Source organism: Taudactylus pleione, unplaced genomic scaffold (genome assembly GCF_031769625.1).
Source record: "Taudactylus pleione unplaced genomic scaffold, aTauple2 ptg000156l, whole genome shotgun sequence".
Classification (NCBI taxonomy): Eukaryota; Metazoa; Chordata; class Amphibia; order Anura; family Myobatrachidae; genus Taudactylus; species Taudactylus pleione.
In genome coordinates this window covers 23,151,288-23,178,062 of record NW_028284558.1, presented here as the reverse complement: position 1 = coordinate 23,178,062, position 26,775 = coordinate 23,151,288, and the positions used below count along the sequence as shown (strand labels likewise).

At 40.2% G+C, this 26,775-nt stretch overlaps 1 protein-coding gene across 3 annotated transcripts in view; it reads left to right on the top strand.

The window, feature by feature from the left end:
- ZEB2 (zinc finger E-box binding homeobox 2) overlaps positions 1–23,590 on the top strand; it is a 125,985-nt gene extending 102,395 nt beyond the window's left edge. For all 3 annotated transcript variants that reach the window (XM_088474865.1, XM_088474868.1, XM_088474867.1), the window contains 7 exons: positions 4,772–4,843; positions 5,916–6,104; positions 6,815–7,029; positions 9,625–9,733; positions 10,488–12,451; positions 15,962–16,142; positions 20,427–23,590. In XM_088474865.1, the coding sequence (XP_088330991.1) occupies positions 4,772–4,843; positions 5,916–6,104; positions 6,815–7,029; positions 9,625–9,733; positions 10,488–12,451; positions 15,962–16,142; positions 20,427–21,004 (3,308 nt within the window). In that variant the 3' untranslated portion in view covers positions 21,005–23,590. The remainder of the gene's footprint in view (positions 1–4,771; positions 4,844–5,915; positions 6,105–6,814; positions 7,030–9,624; positions 9,734–10,487; positions 12,452–15,961; positions 16,143–20,426) is intronic.
- Positions 23,591–26,775: the final 3,185 nt, after the last annotated feature.

The following is a 26,775-nucleotide window of genomic DNA, read 5'->3' as shown; positions in this document are numbered from 1 at the left end:
TCCCAGTGACAACCTTCTCGGAAATACCTTGATCTAATTACTTGCAGAGATTGATATAAATATCAGAGGCAGAGACATTAACTCCTTTCCCAGCCCTGTAGAAGCACTGTACGTAGTGACTGCAAACAGAAACAATGCTCTCCTACCTGATATAACTTTTACTGCCACCAGTGGGTATGTACTAGCTTGGGGCTCTAGGCCAAGTACTAGGTGGGCAAAAAACAGACAAAAATAAATGTGTTAGAGCGATCTGGGCCCCTTAGTGCCCACTGGTTCATATGCAGAAGGCTAAGTTGCTTATTGAATGATCTGGCTCTGTATCATCGATATATGTAGAAATAGCACTCACTTAGAACTATGGGGAAGATTTAACAAAAGCTTGGCGAGAGATAAAGTACCAACCAATCAGCTCCTAACTGGCCTGTAAAGTGACAGCTGATTGGTTGATACTTTATCTCTCTCCATTTTATAGCTCTCCAAGCTTTGATAAATCTCCCCCTATATACAAATGACATGCTCTGAATAATCTGTGCCTCTTCTTTTGCCCACCCCTGAGTTTACGGGATAATAAAATACATAGGGGGAGATTTATCAAACTTTGGGGAGAGATAAAGTAGAGAGAGATGAATAGTACCAACCAATTTGCTGCTGTCATTTTTTAAGCACAGTCTGTTAAATGAAACTGCAAGCCCATTGGTTGGTACTTTTTCTCTCTCCAGGGTTTGATACTTCTATAGTGACGTATTTACAAAAGCTTCTAAAAGTGACAGCGTTGCCCGTGACAACCATTAGTTATGATTTCTCTACTGCATTCTAGAATATGATAGACTGAATCTGGTTGCTATGGGAAACACCACCACTTATTAGTTTTAGAAGCTTTAGTAAATCTACCCCATAGAATGGTCATACAATTAGCACTTGACACAGTTCACTACTTTTATAGAATTCCACCTTCAACATATAAAAAGGGCCCTCTTTAATAACGAATCTTAATACCAGCAGCATATCCCATTGACATTTACCATTACTTACATTTCCGGTGAGGTCCAGCGACGTCCCCCTCCTCAGCGGCATCTTCCCTTCAGATGCTGGCAGCCTAAAGCCAGCAACGGGCTTCTGTATCGTGTGCATGCGCGATGGTCAGTCTACACATGTGCATGACAGTTTCACCCAGCGGGGACTGGACAGTGCCTGGAAGGCTTTGCTGAAGCCGGAAAAGCTGCGCTAGGTCCCCATTGTGGACTGTATTGCTCTCGTCATCTATAGATGGCGTAAGCGAAACAATGACAGCAGGGGCGCTTCTAGAGAGGAGGGGGCCCGTGTGCAGTCTCCGACACGGGCCCCCTCCTCTCCACCTGGCGGCCGGCAGCACACTGAGCTGTGCGCAGCCAAAGCCGGAGTTATAGACAATGGGCACTAGAGTGTGCCCAGAGTCTATAGTGTATGCACAGGTAACCGGAAAAATGGCCGTGGCAGCCATTTTCCCTGTGCTGCACATGCGCAAATAACGGGAAAATGGCCACGGTGGCCATTTTCCAGTCGTTTCACTGCGCCAGACGCCCACGCGGACGTGGGACTCCGGACAGGTAAGTATTATTATGGGTGCAGGGTGTGCGGTGCGGGGCCCCCCTGGTCCCAGGGGCCAGTGTTCCTCGCACACCCTGCACCCATTAGAGATACGCCCCTGAGTGACAGTCAGAGTTAAACTTTGTTTGTTGAATACTGAAAGGAGGACATAACCCCTTTAGCAAGTGCAAGTGCTAAAGGGGTTATGTCTCATTGTTAAGTGGGGCCCTGAGGGGCATATTTATCAATCCCATTTTCATAAATTATGCAGAAACAGCAGTTCCTGCATAATTTGATGTATTCTTGCTATGTACACCCAGCAAATTAGTGCTGTACACCCCCGTCCCCATTATTATCAATGGCTACTATGGTCTGACCCCTATGTACCACAGTTTGGCCTCGTAGGTTTACACCATTTTCAGCTGGTGGAAACCGCTTTAAGCCTATGGAGGCAATCTTGCAGGAGAGGGATCTTACGATCCCTCTCCTACAGCTTCCATCTGCCTTCCAATCTGATGCTGTGGGCATTCCCAGTGTCAGATTCCCCAGAGGAGAAATATGGAAAACTTCTCCGATATGCCAGGAATGTAATTTGCAGGGACATCGTTTATCGCTACTGCTGTCCTGGGGCGGGGTGCACTATGCTGAAAAATGCGGTCAAACCCTACCGAAAATGCCTTTTTCAGAGGATTGACCGCATTTCCCATATCACCAAGCTTGGACCCGATAGGCAACGCCATCAATAGATGGCGTTGCCTAATAGAAGCCTATAGGCTTCTATTCGAAGTCTTCCCTTAGAGGGTTCCAACAGAATCTCTCCCAGGGTACCCCGTGGCTCACGCATGCGCAGAGGGACTCCCAAATCATAAACCTTATCGGGAGAGCTGTCCTTTACTAAAATCTTCAGGACACAGTGTTACTAAATGCCGGTATGCATACATTCATTGGCGAGATGCATTGCATCCAAAATGCGATGCTTGATGCATCCTGCCCCCTGTGTGTTAACTTTAGTACATAGTGGGGATATTTGCATAAGGGTGCTGCAATTATTAATATATAGGCCCTTACTCTGGTAATTTATATATAACAAGCTTTGTTAGTATAAGTGACAGAAATTATAGAAATATATAACTTTTCTGCTTTATAAATGTCAGTATACCTTAAAATGACTCAATTACCGACCTGTTGGTGCTTATGAAGATATGTTTTTACATTTAATATATGAAATCCATATAAAAAGAACATCTGAAGGGTTCTGCTTGTTATTAATAGGGCATAATGGTTACACGGCACTGGATTTAGTCTTAATTTTTTTTTCTTTAAATTTGGTGTGTTGGCTGCAATTGAATGTTACATAGCTCAGACATGACAGGAGGATGTAGGTGAGATGTACTGAATCAGTCCCTGATTCAGAGCCGGACGCTCTGACAGAGCGCTCGCTTTGAATCAGGGCCGGCCTTCTTGTTTTTTAGAGCGGCCACCTGGCCGCACCCACAGCTATAGCGAGCGGCCAGGAAGATGGTCGCGATGGTCAAGACCATCGTGACCATTGGGCTTGCGACAAGACCCTTGTGGTAGGGTCTCGTTGCCGCAAGCCCCAGAGAGATTTCGGCTCTCACAGAGCCAAAATCTCTCCCACTGACATCACTCGTGATGTCAGTGGGGCCGCCCCCAAACAGAGGCGTTCACATGGGTACCCACTCCCCCGGCCCACCCACCAAAGGGGGCATGCTGTCACTCAACATCGACAGCACGCCTCCTTTGGTACGAGACCCGGAGCGACGGTTTGCCCGTCGCTATCCGGGTCTCGTGCATGCGCACGACGGAGCCGGCTCCGCCGTGCGCTTGCACACTGGGCCACCATCGACCCGCTTGCGAGCACATAGCGCTCACGAGCGGGTCTGAATCAGGCCCTCTGTCCGTCTGGACCAACCTGAACAATATATCCTAAATATACATAACAAGGCAGGTGGCGTCACAACAAATAGTTTATTCTGATGTGACTTAATAACAGAAAAAAACTCTGTAATAGTAATAAATAAATGGTAATAATTATTTAGCATATTCTTCTAATTCTTTCTGATCACGGTTGCCAGCCCTTGTTACAACTTAAAAAAAGAAAATTAGCAACACAATTTTTTTAAACGCCCAATAAAACCATAGCTTTATTTATTTTTTTTAAATCAAAGTAGAGGTGAGAATAATAGAGTAACTCTCTTTATCTTGCATAGAGGGCCACTTGTATTTTTAAGTGTACCCGCTGTCATTCTGTGTTTCAATGTACGTTCACAGATCACACGTATGACGGTTTTCCATCCCAGTCACAGTTCTCTAAGCACATTAGTTGACTAAAGTTCCCCGGCTGTGGGATTATTACAAGGTGTCACCAGCGCCAGACTCTGTACGCTGGAAGTACAAGTTGTGACAAGCCGGAAGCATCCATTTGACTGAGGGTCAGATTAACCTAACACCTTCTTTTAAACACTTCATAAAACTCATTTCAGTATGAAGAGCCTTCCACACAAATATGTAAAATGCACAACGCCACAGCTTTAAATAATCTTGTAGACTGTAAATGAGTTAGGGGGATAAATCCTCTATCTCTCTTAGCTTGTCAAGAAATATTCAATTTTCTAATTATTCACTCTTCTCCTTTCTAATCGAGTACTTTATCAATGAAGCCATCCAACCCGTTTATATCAGTGCAATATAGTGAGGTAGCTACCCTATGTCAGCCTTATAGATGCTGAGATCATAGGGGCTTCGCCTAGCACAATGGTGTTATGTAAACAAATATTTGCTTTCATTTTTTAAACTGCACAAGAGAAAATAACAGCTACCATCTGATTGGCTGATGTGGGTTACAGTGTTTGTGCACACAGCATCAAGATTTGTTTTTAACCAGGGGGATTCCTACTTGGTCTTCTGCCAAAATATTCATATTCTAGGTATGTACATAGTCTACAAACACTGCAGCAAATATAGCAAACATTATATGTTATATATACTTACTTCTCAATCTAGAAAAGTCTACAAGTCACACTGCACTGCAAAATGGAATGTGGGAGCGCTTGTGTAGTACTATAAAAGCGAGTGCAGGGTTGTCTTATTGTTTTTATATTTTATTATAAGTATGTATACTGTACAAGTTATATTTATTTTTTTTTGCTAATTACTGTATTTAATGACTAAATTCACTTTCCAGATGAAATGAAGGGAGAATATGACTGTTTGGGACCTGAAGCCACTGATGTAACCACTATGAACAACGGTACAGGTAAAAGCAGAAATCTCTCTCTCCCTCTCCCTCTCCCTCCCCCTCTCCCTCTCCCTCTCTCTCTCTCCCTCTACCTCTACCTCTCTCCCCCTCTCCCTCTCCCTCTCTCTCTCTCCCTCTCCTTCTGCCTCCCTCTCCTTCCCTCTCTCTCTCCCTCTCCCTCTCTCTCTCCCTCTCTCCATCTCTCTCTCCCTCCCTCTCTCTCCCTCTCCCTCTCCCTCCTTCTCTCTCTCTCTCTCTCTCTCTCTCTCTCTCTATATATATATATATAAATCACTGTGTATGATAATGCTTCCAAAATCTTAGTGATATTTGTCACATGATGTATTTTTTGCATCTGACCATGCATGTTTACATGTATATCTCTTCATGTGTTTGTTCTCCAATTTTTTCCATTTAAAAGAAATGACTGTACGTTACTAATCTTTTCCTTTTTAATTTTGTATTTTAAATAAAGTGAATTACAATCCCAAAAGCAGATTTCTTGCTGCAGAATAAAATATATTTGCCCCAGAGCCATTATATAAATACTATTCAGGATTAATACGCTCTGTACATCATATTAGGCAGATAAATATTGAAATGCTTCATAAAGATGGGTATCCACAAGAGAAAGACGGCATTCTATAACTGCACTCTCTGCAATGTTTTCACTACCTTCGTATAATATTGCTTGTTCAACTAGCAATTACCCAATATTGTCAAGTTAAGAGTCCACTTGTAAGCTGTTAAGAATCGGAATGGGGTCAGAGGTTCCAGGCAAAGTTAACAGCTCACTCACTTCACCGTGGGTCAACGAATGCCAGTTATAGAAGACATCATTGTTGAGCATTAGTTGTGTTTATTTACGTAAGTGTATCCTACTTGACTGTTAGCGAGTAACGTTCAGCCCCAGGGCATGTTTTTTCACCACTTAGTGTAATAACGGATGACATTTCTTAAATCCCACAAAAAAAGTGGAAATGCACAATTTCCGATTAGTGTCATTTATTTCCACCTTTGATAGACTGATCGCTGAAGAGATGGAAATGATTTTTTTTGACACCTTTTTCTTCTCCTGATTTATTTGCAGTGAAGAACACAAATTGCACTTCGGAATTTGAGGAGTATTTCGTCAAAAGAAAGATGGATGATAGTGACGGGCATGGAGTTAGCATAGCTGAGTACTTGCACCGTAGCGATACAGCCATCATTTACCCAGAAGCCCCTGAGGAACTTTGCCGTTTGGGTACCCCGGAGGCCAATGGACAGGAGGAGAACGGTAAGGCTGTGATTCATTTTTAGACACTATGAGGACCCTTTGCAGCTGTTGTAATTATAAATGCACTATGTGCTGGGTGTTTACCTTAAAATTTCAGGAACAGCTGCAGGAGCCTGGAATTCCGTGAGACGAGCATTCAATAAGCTCAGGCTGTCCTGTTTGCAAGTTCCTGACATTTTTCACTGCACTTGAAGGACAACAATCGCTAAGCACTATGATCTGAGGCTGAATTGAGCCCAACTAGAGTTTAAAAACAAGCGAGTGAACAAGCAAGTGTACTAATTTTCAGCATAATAAAAACATAACAGAACAGAAAGTCTTTTGCACGGATTGATGCAACAATGTAAAAAATGCCTCTAACTAACTGTAGTATGTGAGAAAAAGGATCAGTGCTAGAAAAAAGTCCAGCGATGATATCCTACCAGTACAATCCATTTGTGGCTCCAAAGCCAGGTTCCTGTGTGCCTCCTTGAGATGTTGTAATGTAGAAAGGTTAAAAGCAAGATTCTTAATTATTTTGCTATGACAGTTTGAAATGATTCATATGAGTATAACATGGGTGTATGAAGGGATTGAAGTGTGTCAAGGCCAGTCGGAGATGATGATACACTGCTGAAGCCGTAAGACCATCCTGGGCAGAAAGCCCATTAGCTGCCATTGATTTGCTGACCTCTTGGCCTGTTTTTCCTTCTCGTTTATCTTGGCTGTAGATATGCCACCTGGAACGCCAGATGCCTTTGCCCAGCTGCTGACCTGTCCCTATTGCGACCGAGGCTACAAGCGGTTGACGTCACTAAAGGAGCACATCAAATACCGCCACGAGAAGAACGAGGAAAACTTTTCCTGCCCTCTTTGTAGCTACACGTTTGCCTACCGCACCCAACTGGAACGGCATATGGTGACGCACAAGCCAGGGAGAGATCAGGTGGGGGTTTGACTTTAAGTGATTCTTTTTATAATTACCCCTTAGAGAAACTATATTGCTTTGATTGGCAATCATTATTAATTTTTCATGGCATTTTGAAGATGCAAGATCTTTTAATGGTAATAGCCTTAATTGAGGTCTAAATGATTTTTTGATGGTGTCTTCTAATATAATTTAATAGTCTTATGTTCACGATCGAATGAGTGTGTTAATTTCTAATTTAGAAATTTTACTTGCACTTTTAACTTCACTTTAGTTTAATGTTTTTAATGCTGCTCAAAAGGTGAATGAAACATTGGTATTTTAATTAACAAGTTCTAAAAGAAATTGCTGTCACTGAGATTTTTTTTCTTTTGGTCACATTCAGCAATACGTTAAAAACCAGGCCTTCATTTGTGAAATGTATAATATTCTTAGAGCAAAATGTAACCATGCAAACAGGAATCATAAGTTTAAGGCATTTTACGATAAGGAAAAGAGCCGAGATTACGGGCTTGTTTACACATAAACTAACATGCTCTTTCGATTAGAGATGAGTGGTTCGGTTTTAGCAAAACGTAATCTTTCACGGTCAAAGGTGACATTTTGTCCATGAAAGAAGACGGTTTTGCCTCGTTCGGAGATCCGAACTTGGTGGGAAGGTCTGAGCCAAAACCAAACCGCTCGTCTCTACTTTAGATGCATTTAGCTATTCTTATTAACATGTTTTACATGTGCGTTTGATTTGTCACACTTTTACCAATGCAATCTGTTGTATTGGTAACTTGCATTAATTAATGCATGTTTAATAGGCCAAGCCACGTCCTAACAATTTAAACGTAGCTTTAAACATGTAGAACACAATGATGTGAATCAGATAAAAACAAGCCACCAATCCCATTGTTAATGAAAATTTCAAACGTTATTTAGTGGCTGAAAGGTGCACCAATAGGGAATAGGTGTGAGCGAGCCCAAAATCATCACCGACATTTTCCACTTTGAAGTTTTTATTGATTTATTTATTATTAAGTAATGGTGCAAATGTGCAAAAAAACTAACTTTACATAAACAATATAAGCTAATTGGTGATTTGTTACTATGAGCAAAGGTATATTTACTCATTGCAAGTAATTAATCCGCACGGTCTTGTATGATATTGATCAGTATCTTGAACTTGTGACCCTAAACTCCATTCATTATTATAGATATTATAGGATGCACCCTTGAAATATGCCAACCATATTGGTCTCAAGTATTAATAAGGGTATGTAAAAAAGGAAAATTTGGGTAATTAAGTGGTAAATAAATTTTCAGTGTTTATCAATAAACAAAGGGACATTTTGTTGCCACAATTGTGCTGAATTTGGCCAGATGTGCACTGATGTATGAACCTAATGAATATTTTGGAAACCTCTGTCGGACAATTAAAACAAATCTGGCCAGATCAATATGATTAGTGCCAAACACCCATTAGAAAGTAACCGATCAATATGACTAGCAAAAAGATCTGTAGTTCGTCAAGCTAATGAAAGCTATGCAATCACAGGCAATCTCAGTTGGGTGCATCACACAGTTTAGGGAGTAACTGATGGAGACGTTTAAAGAATGGATTAAAAACATTATTATGATGATGATGATGATTATTATTATTATTAATAATAATAATAAAATCACATTTAAAATTGTGAAACATTAAACAAATAAAGTAAAAAAAAGCTGTAAAATGCAACATTGTTTCCAGTGCCTACAGATTTTACCCGGGCCTATAATGGCTGAACCCTAAGTGTGTACATGTCGTTGTGCTTGTGCTGGCGCAGTATGAATAGAAGCTTTGGAGTTGAAAAGTCCCCTCATTTGCTCATGGCATTTACAATTAGTAAATTAAAATGATTGTATCATATTAACAGTGGCACAACTAAAGTTTATAGTGGTCCTCTGAGGACTGTGGGGGAGTCCAAGCAGCTGTTGCTGTTTGTTTATGCAACTCGGCAACATATGAGCTCTGGTCCCTCAATGGCGCTGGATGGGTTGGGCCAGGCTTGATCTTTGAAGGTTGCTGGTGTTTGAACAGACCTCTCTGTGTCCTGTGTGCACCATCTGTCTCACCAGGAATGTGGGAAGATTCAGTACACCCTAGCAGTTGTCACACTGCTTCTGTGCTGTCTTTTTTTTTTTTCTGTGTGAAGCTTTTGTGTTCCTCAGCTCACTGACATACCTTGAACATCGACACTGTTATTTCAACATCCTCTGTCACAACTGATATATCTCTGTATTGCTTTATACCTTTCCTGCTGCAATAAACGTACACCTGATTTCCTCTCGTTGTGCAATCTGTACAGCTCTGTTCCTCTGTTCCTCTGTTACTGCACTATTTAACTTCTAGCTTTTAGCAATTCAGAAAAGTGATATGAACAATTGCATATAGTTGATGTAAAACACATTCTGTAAATTCATGTATCTTGAGCAGTAATTTTTTTGTTTTGTTTTGTTATTAAAATTGGTGCATATGAAAATGCAGTTTATAATTACAAAAGGATCTTTGGTATGTGAACTGTATTATTTTATTATGCATTGTTTTGTATAAAATTTTATGTGTTTTTTTTTTCTTCCACGCAGCACCAAATGTTGACCCAGGGAGCTAGCAATCGCAAGTTCAAATGTACGGAGTGTGGCAAAGCATTCAAATACAAGCACCATCTGAAGGAACATCTTCGTATACACAGCGGTAAGTGTCGTAACTGCGTGTTATCTGGTTAATATGGTTAATTACATAAGTTGTATATGGTGGTTGCACAGAAGTTTGTAGGTAAAATATTTTCTTTCTAAGGTGGGGTAAATTGTGTTTAACTGTTTTGTAAATATGTGTTAAAACTGAATTATACTGTACTTGGGTAATCTTAGTTTTAGAATTACATTGTTATACATTTACTATATGAACCTTTTTTGCAGTCTGTTTAGATGCCACTGCAGTATACTAACCCCATTATTCCACCACTTGCCGTTTGGTGACACAGAGGGGGTGACATCAAAATAACAGAGCAGCTCTGATATTTGGTGTCACCCCCTCGGATGGTGTCACCCAGTACAGCCTGCACCAGCCAAACCCTCCTAGTGTTGCCACTGGGCCTGATCATCAGTCTAAAAGTAAATATAAATAATTGCTAACAGACTTGAAGAATACTGTTTTTAACACATAGGGGGGGTATTCATGAAAGCTTGGAGAGAGATAAATTGTGAGGGATAAAGTACCAACTAATCAGATCCTAACTGTCACTTTACAGGCTGTGTTTGAAAAATGACAGCTGATTGGTTGGTACTTTATCTTTCACAATATTATCTCTCCCCAAGCTTTCATGAGTATCCCCCTTAAATTGAATTTGCTAAACTGGATAAATTATTGAGTACCCACCCAAAGTTTTTATAATATTGTTGGGAGAATTTGAGAGCTATCTACTCATGCATTTTCTTTTTCACAACAGGGGAGAAGCCATACGAATGTCCAAACTGCAAGAAACGCTTCTCCCATTCGGGTTCCTACAGTTCACACATTAGCAGCAAGAAATGCATTGGCCTAATCTCTGTGAATGGGAGAATGAGAAACAACATGAAGACGGGTTCATCTCCTAACTCAGTGTCTTCATCTCCCACCAATTCAGCCATAACACAGCTCCGGCACAAACTGGAGAATGGGAAACCACTCGGTATGATTGAACCTTCAGGTTTACTGAAGATTAAAACAGAATCACTAGATTACAATGATTATAAGCTTCTTATGGCAGCCTCACACGGGTTTAATGGACCTAACCCATTCATGAATGGTGGTCTCGGAGCAACCAGCCCCTTGGGACTTCACTCCTCAGCTCAAAGTCCAATGCAGCACTTAGGTGTAGGGATTGAAGCATCACTACTTGGGTACACAACCATGCACAGTAACTTAAGTGAGGTGCATAAGGTCCTAGAAATTGTGGACAACACTGTTTCTAGGCAGAAGATGGAATACAAGTCTGAAGAAATTACAAAGTTGAAGGGCTATCACATGAAGGAAACAGGACCTCAAGGAGAGGAACAAGGTGTGACATCTCCTGGTATACCACAAGTGGGTCTTCCAGTAGTAAGTCATAATGGTGCCACTAAAAGTATTATTGACTATACATTAGAGAAGGTTAATGAAGCCAAAGCTTGTTTACAGAGCTTGACCACAGATTCAAGAAGACAGTTTAGTCATATTAAGAAAGAGAAGTTACGTACATTGATAGACCTTGTAAGTGAAGAAAAGATGTTAGAGAGCCATAATATATCCACTCCTTTTTCTTGCCAGTTTTGTAAAGAAAGTTTTAATGGCCCCATTCCTTTACATCAACATGAAAGATACTTGTGTAAAATGAACGAAGAAATAAAAGCAGTTCTTCAGCCCAGTGAAAACCTGATACTTAATAAACAGGGAATGTTTGCTGAGAAACAAGCCCTTCTGTTGTCATCAGTACTTTCCGAGAAAGGAATGACTAGCCCTATCAACCCATACAAGGACCACATGTCTGTACTTAAAGCATATTATGCTATGAATATGGAACCTAACTCTGAAGAACTACTGAAAATTTCCATAGCAGTTGGCCTTCCTCAGGAATTTGTGAAGGAATGGTTTGAGCAAAGAAAATTCTATCAATATGCAACTTCCAGGTCGCCGTCTCTAGAAAGGACCAGTTTGGAAGGGGCTCAAGTCATCATGACACCCACTAAAGACTCTATGTTAGCCAGATCTCCAGTGAAACCTGTGGATTCTATTACTTCACCATCTATAGCAGAACTTCATAACCGGGTATCTAATTGCGATACACCACTCAGGCTTACAAAACCTAGTCATTTTGCTGGTCTGAAACCAGTTGTTGATAAATTGGACCACTCCAGGAGCAATACTCCATCACCTTTAAATCTTTCTTCCACATCTTCTAAAAACTCCCATAGTAGTTCTTACACTCCAAACAGTTTTTCCTCAGAGGAGCTTCAAGCTGAGCCTTTGGACTTATCTGTACCAAGACAAATGAAGGAATTGAAAAGTATTATAGCCACAAAGAACAAAACCAAACCTAATAACATCACTATTGACCATAACAGTATTCCTTTATCATCAGAGACTGTAGATGAGCCACTGAATTTAACGTACATTAAGAAGGAATTTTGTAATAATCTGGACAAAAGCACTAACTCGCTATTTGGACTGAATCCATTTAGTGGCAAACCTTTGTACACGGCGCTTCCACCACAGAGCGCCTTTCCACCAGCCACTTTTATGCCTCCGGTGCAGACGAGTATCCCTGGTCTACGACACTACCCGGGACTCGATCACATGAGCTTCCTACCACACATGGCCTATACATACCCAACTGGGGCTACATTTGCAGATATGCAGCAGAGGAGGAAATACCAGCGGAAACAGGGATTTCAGGTAATGAAATACTCTGTGCTACTATATATGACATAAATTAAGGCAATCTTGTTTTATTATAGCGTTGTAAAGAGGTTTCCTACCCTGAATTTATTTCAACTTATTACACTTTACAAATCCACTTTATACATGCTTTCTTTTTACTATATGATTTGTGGTGTAACACTTGTCTCTTAATGCAGTTATTACACTTAGAGATATTTATCTTAATTATGACATCTCCTTAATATTACCAGGTAGTTGTCCTTTTGATGTGTATACCACAAAATTTGATGGGTCCTTTATAGACAATCAAATATTTACATTTATGCCTCCTGTTTTAGTCTGTAAAGCTGGGTACACACACTGATATATATATATATCGGCCGTTCAATTGAACGCCTGATATATCTATAGTACATCGGCGGGTGTGTACACCTGATATATCTGTGAATGACGTCGTTCAAAGACTTATTGGATTGGCCCTGCAACATAGTAGATAGCCGATATATCGGAAAGATATATCAGTCATCTGCTGGCGTGTAAGGGCGACACGCCGATCGCCCATACACATCCTGCAGGGACTCGCCGATGGGTGACAGCTCAACTGGGCGGGCAAATTTAAAATAATGCCTGCCCAGCTGTGACGTCAAGCTTGGCACATCGGGCAGATGATTGGTAAGTGTGTATGCATTTAACAATTATCAGATAGGTCAATGGGTCAGCCAAGTGTGTACCCAGCTTTAGGCTAAACAGCTAGAAAGTACATTCTCAGGGGATAAAGAAAAAAAAACATGTTTGATAACACATCAATTTTAGAATATAATTTGGCAGGAAGGGAATATACGCAAACAAGGATAGGCAACTTTCCTTAAAGTAATACACTATCGCACACTTTAATACTCTTTGGAGCTTCTCACTGGAAGATACAGGAGGGAAAGTGCATAGGGCAAGGGGCGTGATGATGTGATTCACCCCTCCTGCTTACTGCTTAGCAACAAGGTGATATAGGCCTCACCTACCACTGCATGATAATGCTAACTGCATACTCACATAGCGGAGGTCAGGCTTGATCATGCAAATTACACCAACAGAGCTTGTCTGCCCACTTAACACCAAAGAGAAGCAGGATCTGGAAGGCGGCCCTGCTATCCTAGGAGACCGGAAGGGTTGCCTGTATGGAGCTCCCGGACCATCTTGAATACTCTCCTGCAATGTCCGGTAGATACGAGAAATGGAGAGTTTTGAAGTATGAGGTAGCGATCAACTAAATTCTCAGGAGGCAGACATTTTGTGAGCTAAACTAAAATCTATCAGTTTACTACTGACCACTTTGTGTTTGTGCTTCCTGATCCTGTTTCTCTGAAATTCTGCATCCTCATATTGGGGCATGTGTATTAAGCTCTAGAAAGTGATAAAAAATGGAGAATGATAATCGACCAACCAATCAGCTCCTAACTGTTATCTTTCAAACACAGCCTGTAACACATACTTGCCGACTATCTGGCTGCTCCTTCCGGGAGGGAGCAGCCAGATCGGCAGAACAGGGGGTGTGCCTGGACAGGCGAGGCCGTTTTGCAGGTGTGACAGGGGGCGTGGCCACACGATCACGTCATTTTGGCCCCGCCCCGCTACACAATGCTGAAAAAAAGACAGGCATTGTGAAGCAGGGGGCGGGGCCAAAATGACGCGATTCAGCGTGAATCGCGTCAGCGTCCCCCCATACCCCCTCCCGCTGCAGGGTTTAACAGGTATTGGCGAGGGGGGACGGGGGATCGGCAGCAGGTGGTAGACTTGCCTGCCTTTCCGGAGGCGGGAGGTGCACCCGTTTATCGGCAGGCTCCCGTCCGAATCGGGAGGGTAGGCAATACTGCTGTAACATGACGATTAGGAGTTGATTGGTTGGTACTTTATCACTCTCCACTTTGTCACTTTCCAGAGCTTAATACATCTGCCCCATTGTCACAAATTACTGTCTCCATTGTGTGTTGGCAACAAGTGCAATTTAAAGTTGAACTCAGCATTTATTTTAAAACTCAATGTATGAGACATCTGTTCTTATATGAGATGGTGATAAATGGATGTGCTATATTGCCTAGGTCAGCTTTACAATCTGACTGGTGGCTGCCATTGATCATTTTTCACATGCTGAGCACAAATACGATTCTATGACAACATATGTTACAGAGTTTACAGCTGCAGTATGCATTGTTACCAATGTGGAGGTGTATTTATTGTCTTTGACCTTAGATGTTGGATGGACTTTTACAGAAATATGGCAACGTGCAATGTTTTTTTCTGAACTTCGCCAACATTCATAAGAGTGTACCCTATTAAGTCAGTAATATAATGATTTCCTAATTAGTTAATAGACTACTTTTTCTTGAATATTGGGTACAGCCCCCCCCCTGCCCTCCCCACCAATAAAAAAATAGCTCCTCTGTGAGTTGGTAACAGATGCACTTATTCATTTAAAGGCTTTTATGACCATTTACATAGTATAGGAAAAATAGCCCTTATTTACTGAATCCATATTAGCCATCTAGAAATGTAATTAACCTAACTTGCACTAGGCTAATCACAGCTACATATTTACTGACCTTTTGGTGTTCCCAGCGATTCCAGAGGGGAGGCCCATGTGACAAGTTTAGAGGGCTAGACAATGCTGAAATGATTTGCATAATCATGGCCCCTCCCACAATATGATGACATCAATTGCATAATCGACTAGGGTCATCAAGGTCCTGTCCACATGTACGCGGCGGGATCTGGGAGGGATTCCTGCTGTAGTCAGGAAAATTATATATATATGGTTGCTATGTATCAAATTTTATATGAATGTCTTCAGATTTACATAAGTTCCCTTATATTTCCACTAAAACTTATTACTAGGTGCCTCTAGCTTGCTTTCAACTAAATTCTGTTCTGTATACAACATTATAGGAAGTAGGAATATGCCTGCAAGTTTTCTAGCAGCTCTTTCTACATATTACATTAAAGTGCATCAACCTTGCAAATGCTACCCAAACAAATGTAATCTGGTTTCTATTAATTAATTAATGGTAACATAGTCCAAGAAGCCATGTGTACAATGTGAATGCATGCGAGTGCTCTTTGTAGTCACGACAAAGATAAATCTAAATACACGAAATGATTTACCAGCCCACTTTCATCATTGTCTAATGCTGATGGCATGTGGATACAGTACACTGATAAAATATTCTCTATTTTAAATTACAACATTAACTATAATGCTTAGGGCATGTTGTCAGCAGACATAAACTTAAATCAACTGTATAATAACATTTTGCATCTGATGATAAAATTCAATTATACAAATTTTTATTTTTTAGAAAGCAAGAAAAATGGAAACTAATACGATGCTTCTAACGGTGTTTATGATCTTATAAAAAATGAATAGACCCGAATTAGAGTAAAACAATACTGTTAATGACGGCACAGCTATATTCATTAGTTTTAGAACCACATCAACGTTTAATAAAGCACTAAAGTTAATTTGTTATATTACAGGGTGAAATGCTTGATGGGGCCCCGGATTACATGTCAGGTCTGGATGATATGACGGATTCTGACTCTTGCCTGAGTCGAAAGAAGATTAAGAAGACAGAAAGTGGCATGTATGCATGTGATTTATGCGATAAGACATTCCAGAAAAGTAGCTCCCTCTTGAGACACAAATATGAACATACAGGTAATTGGATTTTCACCTACACCTTTCTTTGTGATCTACTCCAAAATTAACCTAAAAAATAAAGCCTATTAAAAACAGTGACTGTCTTGTAAAGTTCTTCTATTAGGGAATAAATAGGACACTAGCATGTCTGATAGATTATGTCTTCAATAATTATGACTTTCTATGGGATGATTAAATTAAGGACAACAATGCAAACCTGCCCACATTTCTCAATAGTACAGAACAGAGGGCCTGATTCAGACCCGCTCGCGAGCGCTGAGCGCTCGCAACCGGGTTGATGGTGCCCTAGTGCGCATGCGCACGACGAAGGGAGTTCCGTCGTGTGCATGCGCGAGACCCGAATAACAACGGGGTAGCCGTCATTATGGGTCTCGCACCAAAGGGGGCGTGCTGTCGATGGTGATTGACAGCACGCCCCCTTTGGTGGGCGTGCCGGGGGCGTGGCTGCCAGACGGAGGCGTTCCCATGGGAACGCCTACCGTCTGGGTCCGGTCCCACTGACATCACTAGTGATGTCAGTGGGAGTGATTTTGGCTCTGATAGAGCCAAAATCACTCAAGGGCTTGCGGTCACTGAGACCCTACCGCAGGGTCTCGTTGCAAGCCCGATGGTCGCGATGGTCTTGACCATCGGGACCATCATTATGGACGCTCGCATAAGCTGTGGGTGGTAACCCACAGCTATGCGAGCATCCAAAAGGCCGGACGGAAAAAAAAAAAACACGCCCTGATTCAGAGCGGGCGCTCGTTCAGAGCGTCCGGCTCTGAATCAGGCCCAGAATACATTGCTTGAGGTGCAAGCCAGTGGTTCCCAAACTGTGCGCAGCGGCACCCTGGGGTGCCTCGGGACACTTGCAGGGGTGCCTCAGGTTGGTGGTCCAGCACTAAATCAAATTCTTTATGGTGAATGTAATGTAAATATGTGCACGAACAGAAGCACAAACCTGCCCACCACTATATAACTGATCCTAAGGATGACAGGTCAGCACAATGTTTATCACTGTACTTGACTAAATTTTTTTGTGAATTTCTCAATAACAAACTTTTCTCTTAGGAGTGCCGGGAAAACAATGTTCTAGGGCACCGTGGTTCAAAAAAGTTTGGGACCAACTGGTGCAAGCACAAAAAAGCAATGTTTCATTCATCCCACAGAGACACATTGTGCTGGTGCAGTTGAATTGCCCCCAAAGTGTACCGTTGCTTATAAACAGTGGAGCCACCCATTTAGTGGGTGGAGCCAATATGAATGAGAGTGCAGCCTATCAATTCCTTGAGAGCTAGTGAGACTACTGGGCATGGGGTTCACAAAACCTAACTCTGATGTTTGGCCAATGGTAATGCTTTAAGTAAAACCATTCAAGATTTTGATCATACACCCCCTCATGGTGTTTCGGCCAATAGGGAAATTGTTCATGACAATCCATTGTTGTTGTAAGAACTGCAATATATTTAAATTTGCTAAATAAATGTGTATATTTTGTGCTGATCGTTTCTGTAAACATTTACAAAACATAGGTGCTAACTATAACCAAGGTACAAGAGAAAGTACAACCTTAACAGATACATATGAATGTGTTTTTTTCATATGCTGACAGGACCTCTGCTGTGTCTGAGCAGGGGAATAATAATTTCCCTGTGCATTTTGACTTCAGCCGTGTATCCAGTGAGCTTTAACGATGAATGGAAAGTGGTATTGCTCTCCGTATGTACCTTTTAAAGGCTGACAAGGAGTGAAAAACTTTACATATATCTTTGTAATGAAATGTTACTCCATCACATTCTGCTCGGTGCAGCAAAATATGATAGGGTAACTGCAGACAATGATGATGGATTCTGTACCTCCTAACCTAAGAGGTTCAGAAGCAGCTGCAGATATTGTTGTACTGTGGCATTTCACTGCCAGTATGTAATTGTCCCAGATAATAAATATGACAACCCCCCCCCTCCCCACCCATGCCTTGCCAGCCTCCCCCATGTTTGCATTCCTCCCTGCGTCATTCTGGTTCTGTAGCTGACACAGCAGGTGTACATATCCTCTAGTTACACACCAGCCACGGTTGGCGTTTTACATTCTTTTTGCTCACTTAGGGGTCGATTAAAAAAAAACTTGAGGAAATGAAAACCATGATTTGCTTGTCTCATTACCATTGTTCAATAGAAAAGGGTTATAGCATGAGGACTTTAACGCTCACTATTAAAAGTCATGAAAAATCCTTTCACACAAGTAAACTTTCTTTTTTATTTGAGAGACAGTTTAAAATCCTCCATTAAGAAATGCAAACAGAGATCATTTGCAGTGATAAGCAGCCATAAGAATCAAATCTTCTCCTGTCTCCCGAAGTTCGGTAATATCAGCGCTGCTTCCAACTCTAAACAAAAGATTGTTTCCTTTTATTGTTGTATAATGGACTATTTATAGAACAAACTATTATTTACAGTCTACAAGGATTCTAATAGATTGATAAACTGAAGTGGTGCTTACCTGGTTGCAACATTTTGAGTTTTATTTTAGAAAGTGTAGTAGAGGGACTTTAAGGTCGTTTTATTTTATGGATTTATTCATGCCCGGTAATCAAGGCAAAGGATTTCTCCGCTTAGTGCTATAAATACGTGGCTGAAAGACATAGAAGGAAGTCAGAAATATAAACCAATGTATTTTGTAAATGTTGCAGAAGAGTATGTGTAAGCCTATAAATTAAAATGATCAATTACTTTAAAGCCAGATTTGAGAGATCCTGCGGATATTGTTAAAACGAGTCACAGTCAAGCAAGCAGATTCCCACAATAGGGTATCTCAGTTTTGGGGGTCATATGTGTCTGCATGCAGATTGGCATTATAAAAGCTGCTTCTAGCTATATGTTTTAGCTTTGCAATGGTGAATAGCACACATAACACAAGTAAGCTGTTCTTTCTGAGCTTCAGCTACAGGACACATGAATGCATCTTCATTCAGGGTTCTTATACAGAAAACACCGGCCCTATTAAGCAATATAGTTGCAGCCTCATTTAATGCCTGTGTGTCTCTGTGTTGCATCATGTGTCTTGTGCCCTGGCATCATGCTGTCAAGCATTTAGTGTCAGGTCTATTTTTGAATGAAACGTCAAGCATGGCCGCTATGGAAGGTGTGAAAGGCATTCTTGGGCTATTTGGAGCATGGAATCAGCCAGATGTGTATGGGCTTGGCATAACGCTCAAGTTCCAATCTTGGGCTGAAGAATTTACAAACTGCCCCTGAAACATTGATCTCTCAGACATCTTGCTGCAAACAATATTCAAGCACCATTTTACAACTTACTTAAATCTGTAAAAACTTAATGGGCCTAATTTAGCCTCATTTAGAAATGGAGTGCCCCCAGCTAGAAGGTGCATAGGTTGTGCTACAGGAGGGGCCACATTGAATAAGTAGTGTACTGAAAGATTTAGAGTTGGGAGGGGATGCCTCTTTGTACAAATCTAAATGTAATAATAAAGCTGTCCACGAAGCAGGCAATATTTACCCTGAATGCGAAAATAAATTGCACTTAAACCCCTTGTATTACAGCGTAGTGTGTTTGTGTGCAAAATGATATCCTTTAGCTGGACCTGCTCCTAAATCTAAATCAGTACTACATGAGCAAAGCTTTGGTATTGAAAAAGATTACATAAGGAGTATTTTGCATGTGTTATATTTATTCAGCAAGCAAAAGGATCATCTGTAAAACTCAAAAAATTAGTTTTGTAAAATCAAAATATGATCCAATCTGTGAGGTTATAGAATGACCTGGAAATAGGTTCCCCGTTTATTTTATAAACCTTTGTATTGGTCCAACATACAAACTACCAGATCTGCATGATTTGGCCAATCACAGGTATAGTCATTAAACAACACTACTGTGTCTGTGGACATATCTGGTACAATACTGGTGATCACACATTGATCTACATTTAAGAGGGCACCAAAAGAGATAATTTTTTACTTGTCATCAGTGGTAACTGACAAAACTAATTTTGCTGGGGAATAATGACCTGTCTTGTAAGTACTGGAATTTTTTGTCTTGCAATAAAACATCTTAAATCCAACATTTTCTGTTTTGTAAAGTCATGTTAAGAATCCGCATCTCTGAGCAGATTGATGTTTGTTATAGCTATCTCCAAAATCCTTCAGCAAATGGAGCTTCTGTGACATATCACATAGATCTGAGAGCAGATGGGTAGTTAATTGATCCCGAATGATTGTCTTTAGTTGTAAACACTTTTTTTTAATGAAATGTAACAAAAGTGTACCTTCTTTTGTTTTGCAGGAAAAAGGCCACACCAGTGTCAAATTTGTAAAAAAGCATTTAAACATAAACACCATCTAATAGAACATTCACGTCTGCACTCCGGTGAGAAGCCATACCAATGTGACAAATGCGGGAAGCGCTTCTCACATTCTGGGTCTTACTCACAGCACATGAATCACAGGTATTCCTACTGTAAGAGAGAGGCAGAGGAAAGGGAAGCCGCCGAGAGGGAAGCCAGAGAGAAGGGCCATTTGGAACCCACAGAGCTGCTGATGAATCGAGCTTACCTACAGAGTATAACTCCTCAGGGCTACTCTGACTCAGAGGAAAGAGAAAGTATGCTGAGAGATGGGGAGTTGGGAAGAGAGCACGATAAGGAAGTTGAGGATGTTTACAATAAGCTTGGAAGGCAAGATGGCGATGAAGAGTTTGAAGAGGAAGAGGAAGAGAGCGAGAATAAGAGTATGGACACTGATCCGGACACGATCCGAGACGAAGAAGAGAATGGTGAACATTCAATGGACGATAGCTCAGAGGATGGCAAAATGGAAATAAAATCTGATCATGAAGAAGAAAATATGGAGGATGGCATGTAATAAACTACTGCAATTTTAAGCTTCCGATTTTTTCTCCAGTAGTCTTGTTACCTGCTTGAAAACTCTGCTGTGTTAAAGCTGTTCATGCACGTGCCTGAAGCTTCAAGGAAGCCTGTATAGATGAACTGAGATGCGGGTGGGGGGAGGGCAGTTCTGCCAAAAAAAGTCAAATGAAGTTTGAGGTGGTCGTTCAGAACTGCATTATGCAAACATTTTGTACAGTATTAAAGGCCTAGAAACTGTGTGGTTCCAGAGACTAAACCCTGTGTTTAATAGCATTTATTCTTTAAGCACAAAATAGTTAATTGTACGAATTGCACTCTACTTATATATCACTACAAACTAAAAAAAAAGATATTTCTAATTTATATTAATACATAAAAAAAAGTGCTCGCACTGCTGTACATCAGTATTATCACTTCACTTTAATTTAAGGTGCTCGCACTGCAATACACCTGTATTAGAATTCCTTTGTAACTTTACTTTGCTATTATACATAATTTTCTCAGTTTCATGCTAGACAACCACACAATTTTAGGCCTACTTTATTTTATTTTTAATGTGAAGGAACATGTGTAAAAAAAACGGAGTCTTAAGAGTGACCTGGATATGAAGGAAAAAAGAAAGGTGAATATTAAAGAAAGCCTTTGTAAGGTGTTTTTTTTTTTTTAAAGAAAAAAAGCCTTATATGCAAACCTTTTAATCTGTGTGTTTCTGCAAGTGCCATCCTTGTACAGTGTTAAGAAGGTAACCTGTGTTACCAATGCACCAGCTTCAGTGTTTAAGCTTACCCTGTTCTTTGAAGCACCCATGTCAGTATTAGAATAGGCGGCAGTTCCTTAGTTTACATATGTTTGTGCAATTTTTTTGTCATTTTTTTTGTCCATTAATTTTGTCAGTATTACACCAAACTTTTTTTTTTGGCAAGATATTTTTTTTGCATTCATTTAATTTTAGGTCAAATAACATTTTATTTATGTGGCTCATTTTATATTTCCTAATTTTATTTATTTCATACTGTAGTGTACAGTATAATAGTTCTTCAATATAGATATATTTTAGTAAAAAAGGAACATGATGTTGATCACTTGGGCAAATTTTACGTAAAGAGAAGAGCATTTATTGTGTTTTGGGACATTAATTGTGAAATGCGATTTTTTCAATTTTATTATTTTATTTTTGTTTTTGTTTAATTTCTTTCCAATTACTGGAAATTCCAAATTTGGGAACTTTTGATACGATCTTGTGAAAACACTGTATTTTCGACTGAAAAATTCCACTTTCTTCATCTTGTTTTTTAGCTAAAAAAAGAGGGACTGTTAAATACAATGTATAATATCGTGACAAAAAAATCTTTCCTGACTTGTCTTTGTAAAAGTATTATTGAATTTTCAATTTGTAATTTCTCTTGAAAATGACCATGCTCAAATAAAAAATGTAGCCAAACTATGCAAAGTGTGACTGACTACTTACAAAAATAAATTTGGTGGGTTTTTAGTGCTTATTGATGAAGTAAATATATATGTTTTTATTCTATTTGCAAACACAGTTATATTTCTGATTTATTTGTAGAAAATTTGCACATGTTAACCCTAGCATGGTTTCTCCAAATATAGTTTTTTTCTCCTGTGGATCTGTGATATAATTCACCTGTGTTTGTTTTTGTTTTTTTTAAAAAAACCCATTTAAAACGATAATGCTCCAATGTATGAAGTCTGAAAGCCCATGCATTGACATAATAATATTTGTAATGTTATTTGCTGGTATTAATTCACAAAAAGAGCAAGACAATTATATTTGTATTATATACAGAACTGGCTGTCATCATTTAAGAGAAGTTGCTTCCAAGTGAATATTGAAGCCTCCCAAAAATAATAATTTGCTATATAAAACATGCAAGTTAAATGCACTGATCTTATACTGCAGCCTTATTAAAATGAACTATTTAATAGTTGTTTAGAAATGTTTCTATCAGCCAAGGATAGCCCCTTTAAATTTGTAATGACATTAGTGATTAAGAGCATTATTGTTACCTAGGTGACTGAAAGCCAGTAACTCAGGACTATGAAGCTTCCATCTTATCTCATCACTTCTCGTATCTCATTAGATAGACACTGACACAAGACATATGATCATCCCACCCCCTAGCTCCATAGCTCCAGTTAAGAATAAATACTTTAGTTATTTCAGGCATATATAATCAGCTGAGCAATACACAGCAAGCCTGATCTAAATTGAGAATTACAAGCAAAAGCAATATACATACCTGCCACTTTGTTAAACACAACAAATAACATTTCAAATAACTGAAATGTCTGACTGGTGGCTTTGTATATAGTATGTTATATATTTTCTTTTCTTCCTTAGACCGGTTGAATTTTTGGTTATATTTCACTAGATCATTGTAGATGTATGATTAGTAGACAGGCCAAAACATGTTAGTAGTTTACTGAACCATTTCAGAATAAAAAAAGCAACAACGACAAAAAAAAACATACACTGAATTTGTCTCTGTAAATGAAATTGTAATTTATTTTTATAATGTACATTTTTTATTCTTTTGTTTTTGTACCGTTTCTGGTTTGATGTCCCATATTTTTTGTACACTGACCAAGACAAAAATAAAAACAATTAAAAACCATGAATTATCACTCAACACTATGCTAATGTGTGGGATCCTGCTGGTTCAGTGGCGAAGTTATGTGCCTCTGGTACCTGGTGAATAATCTGAATATGGGCCCCAGGACATGCAAAAGCTCCAACATTGCCTATCTAAAGGGTATTGGAGACATATCAGTTCTAGTTTCCCACGTGCGTGTTATATAGGAAGCCTCCCATACCAGCTACACAGGCTGTTCCAGTCATCTGCAGGCGCAGGTAAATGTAAAGAATCAAGCATCCATATTGGGGTTGCAGTGGCACTCACTGAGTTCCACGGCCCCTGTACGGTTTGCTTCTGCTGCTAGCGCTGTCGATATGCCATTGTGTTGGTTTATAGTGGTCAATAGATCTGTGCAATAGAATAACATAGCATTAAAAGATATAGTAACAATTAGAAATATTGGATTTATATGAAGGTGTTTATCCCAACCATTAGGAGCATAAATGGAAATTACTAGAGCCAGGTAACAGTTTCCCTGCCAGCGACATAGCTGCCTGTATGCAGCACTGTACTCTGTAATTTGTCTGGATTGTCTGTAACTATACACTTTTTTGATACCCAGCATCTTCATCAGTGCGCATTTGTACAAGCTATATGCTTGGTGCAAAAGATACACCTGAAAATAGGAGTATTTACATTTCTGCATAGACCATAATTCATGCCCTTTGTAAAGCGTCCCTACATGAGAATGCCCCATCCCTGATAGGCCATCACAGTCAATCTATGCCCCTCCAGTCACAAGTAGAGATGAGACTGAATAATGCGTATGACTCTGCATCCTGCATATAAGCTCATTAGAATAAAGCTGCCAATTGCCCCTAATTACCCTAGACAAGTTTTAAAGATTTGTACCTGTAAAAACATTTTTATCACAAACATGTTTTCAGTGTTGACAAACTGTTTTCAGCATGTCAGATGCAATTAATACCGTCTACACTTACTGTAGGCTTTAGAAGGTAATATTTATTGAAAAAGAGTAAGAGAAACACAAAAAAGGACACAAAGAAGGTGATGGGGATTGTAGGGCTGCCAGACAGTACCACGTGTAATTTATGTGGCGCCCCAGAGGCGTGTCCCAGGAAAATATTTGAATAATGAATGAGGGAACTGAGTGTTCTCATGTTCAGGGCAGCATCAATTCTATGTGGGGAATTTAATTCAGCGCTAAGTGCAGCTGTGAAGCTTGGCTGCGCACATCACAGTTGTATACAGTAGTCCACAGGTTGTCAAACTCAGTCCTCAGGATCCCATTCAGTGCATGTTTTCCAGGTCTCCTCACAGAATCACCAGTGAAAGTATTAGCTCCACCTGTGGATCTTTTCAAATGTGTCAGTGCGTAATGAATACACCTGTGCACCTGCTGGGTGACCTGTGTGGGGTCCTGAGTACCGAGTTTGAGAACCACTGCAGTAGTCTAACAGCACTAATTTTCCTGTGCACTTCAGTGGAGACGAGAGAACATTAGTGAAGTTAAGCTGGCCACACACTAGAACAACTTTCATCCAACCATCCAACTAGTTGATTGGAATGAAAATCTGGTAAGGAATGGGAGTAAATGATGATCAGCAATTTGCTCCTAAATGCCAGAAAACAGATGAAAATGGTCATTCAAACAAGTTTGAACAAATTGTTTAGATCAAACATTTAACAAACTTGTAAGAACGACCATTTTCATCTGTTTTCTGGCATTCAGGAGCAAATTGCTGATCATCAGTTACTCCCATTCCTTACCAGATTTTCATTCCAACCAATCAACTAGTTGGCTGCTTGAATGTAAGTTGGTCTAGCGTGTGGCCAGTTTAAGTGTGGCTGCAGTGTCTCTTTGCCTGACAGTTCTGGAGACACCTTGCGGCCATCACACTGAAATAAATTCTCCCCTTTATTTGGCCCTGGTCATAAATTAATTCAGAATATATTTTAGGCTGCCCAAATCATCTGGAATTTCCACACACTTAATACTAATAGATAATGTTTTATATTACTATAAAATATCCTGTGATGACTTCCGCCATTATATACTGTTCTCTACATGATAGTGGATGTAGAAATTTCTTATACTGTATCGATTTTTACAGCTGTATGTATGTAGTGTTGGACTGGGTATGCAAAGCCCACCAACAGATACAAGAACGCACTTTATAGTGTATTGATGTATTGTATTTATACAATAAATACAAAATATTCATTAATATTATCAATTTAGTCGGCAATAATGTCACCTTTCCCATGTTTAATACGTACAGGGGCATAATTAGGCAGTGGAGTTCTCAGCCATCCTTCTGCCAAGGAATAAAATATATATTTGTTTTAATATATAGAGCTACTGTGGACATTTGTATACAAATGGGGTGCACTATAATACATTTTTTGCAACTTTAGCAATGATCAAATTAAAGTCCAAACCACTGATTTAAAAATTTTCATCAATAAATTAGCATTTTTAAATTAATTCTCTGCTATGGTTTATTCTCTGATATTCCTATGAATATACTGTAGGTTTAGTAAACTTTGTATAGACTGTAAACATGACATTGGTTTCTGTGGCAACAAAATTACTCCACAGTATAAGGTGGCATCACCAAGGTCCACTCTTTCCAAAACCAATACCCAGCTGCTGGCCTTTTTCCCAGATTTGTTGCTACCTATCCCTAATTTCCAATAAAAGTACCTGGCTGGTTGGTTCTTGTGTATTAAGGGCCTGATTCAGAGTTGTACGCAGTCCCCCATTGGTTGCAATTGACCAATGTTCTGGGGACTGCACAGCACCAGGGCAGCAGTGCGCAAGTTCTGCGATGCAATATCCCTGAAGCCGCAGCTTGCAGGCTCTGGGTACTTGAGGGCGGGGAATGGGCAGCGTCGGGGAGCCATCTGCAAAACGGAAGCGCATTGCCTTTATTTTAGGAGAGTACCTAGGCCAGGGTCTGTGTCTTCCAAGGAGTTCCGTGTCCATTCTAAGTAAGCTTAGACTTACTCAGATAGGTGATACTCCGACCCAGGGCCAGAATATAGGGAGGGCGACAGGGGCGGTCGTCCCGGGGCCCCCACGCATAGGGAGCCCCCCCATACTGTCCCCAGCTGGCCGGCCAGCCCCTTCCCCAAGCTGAACTGT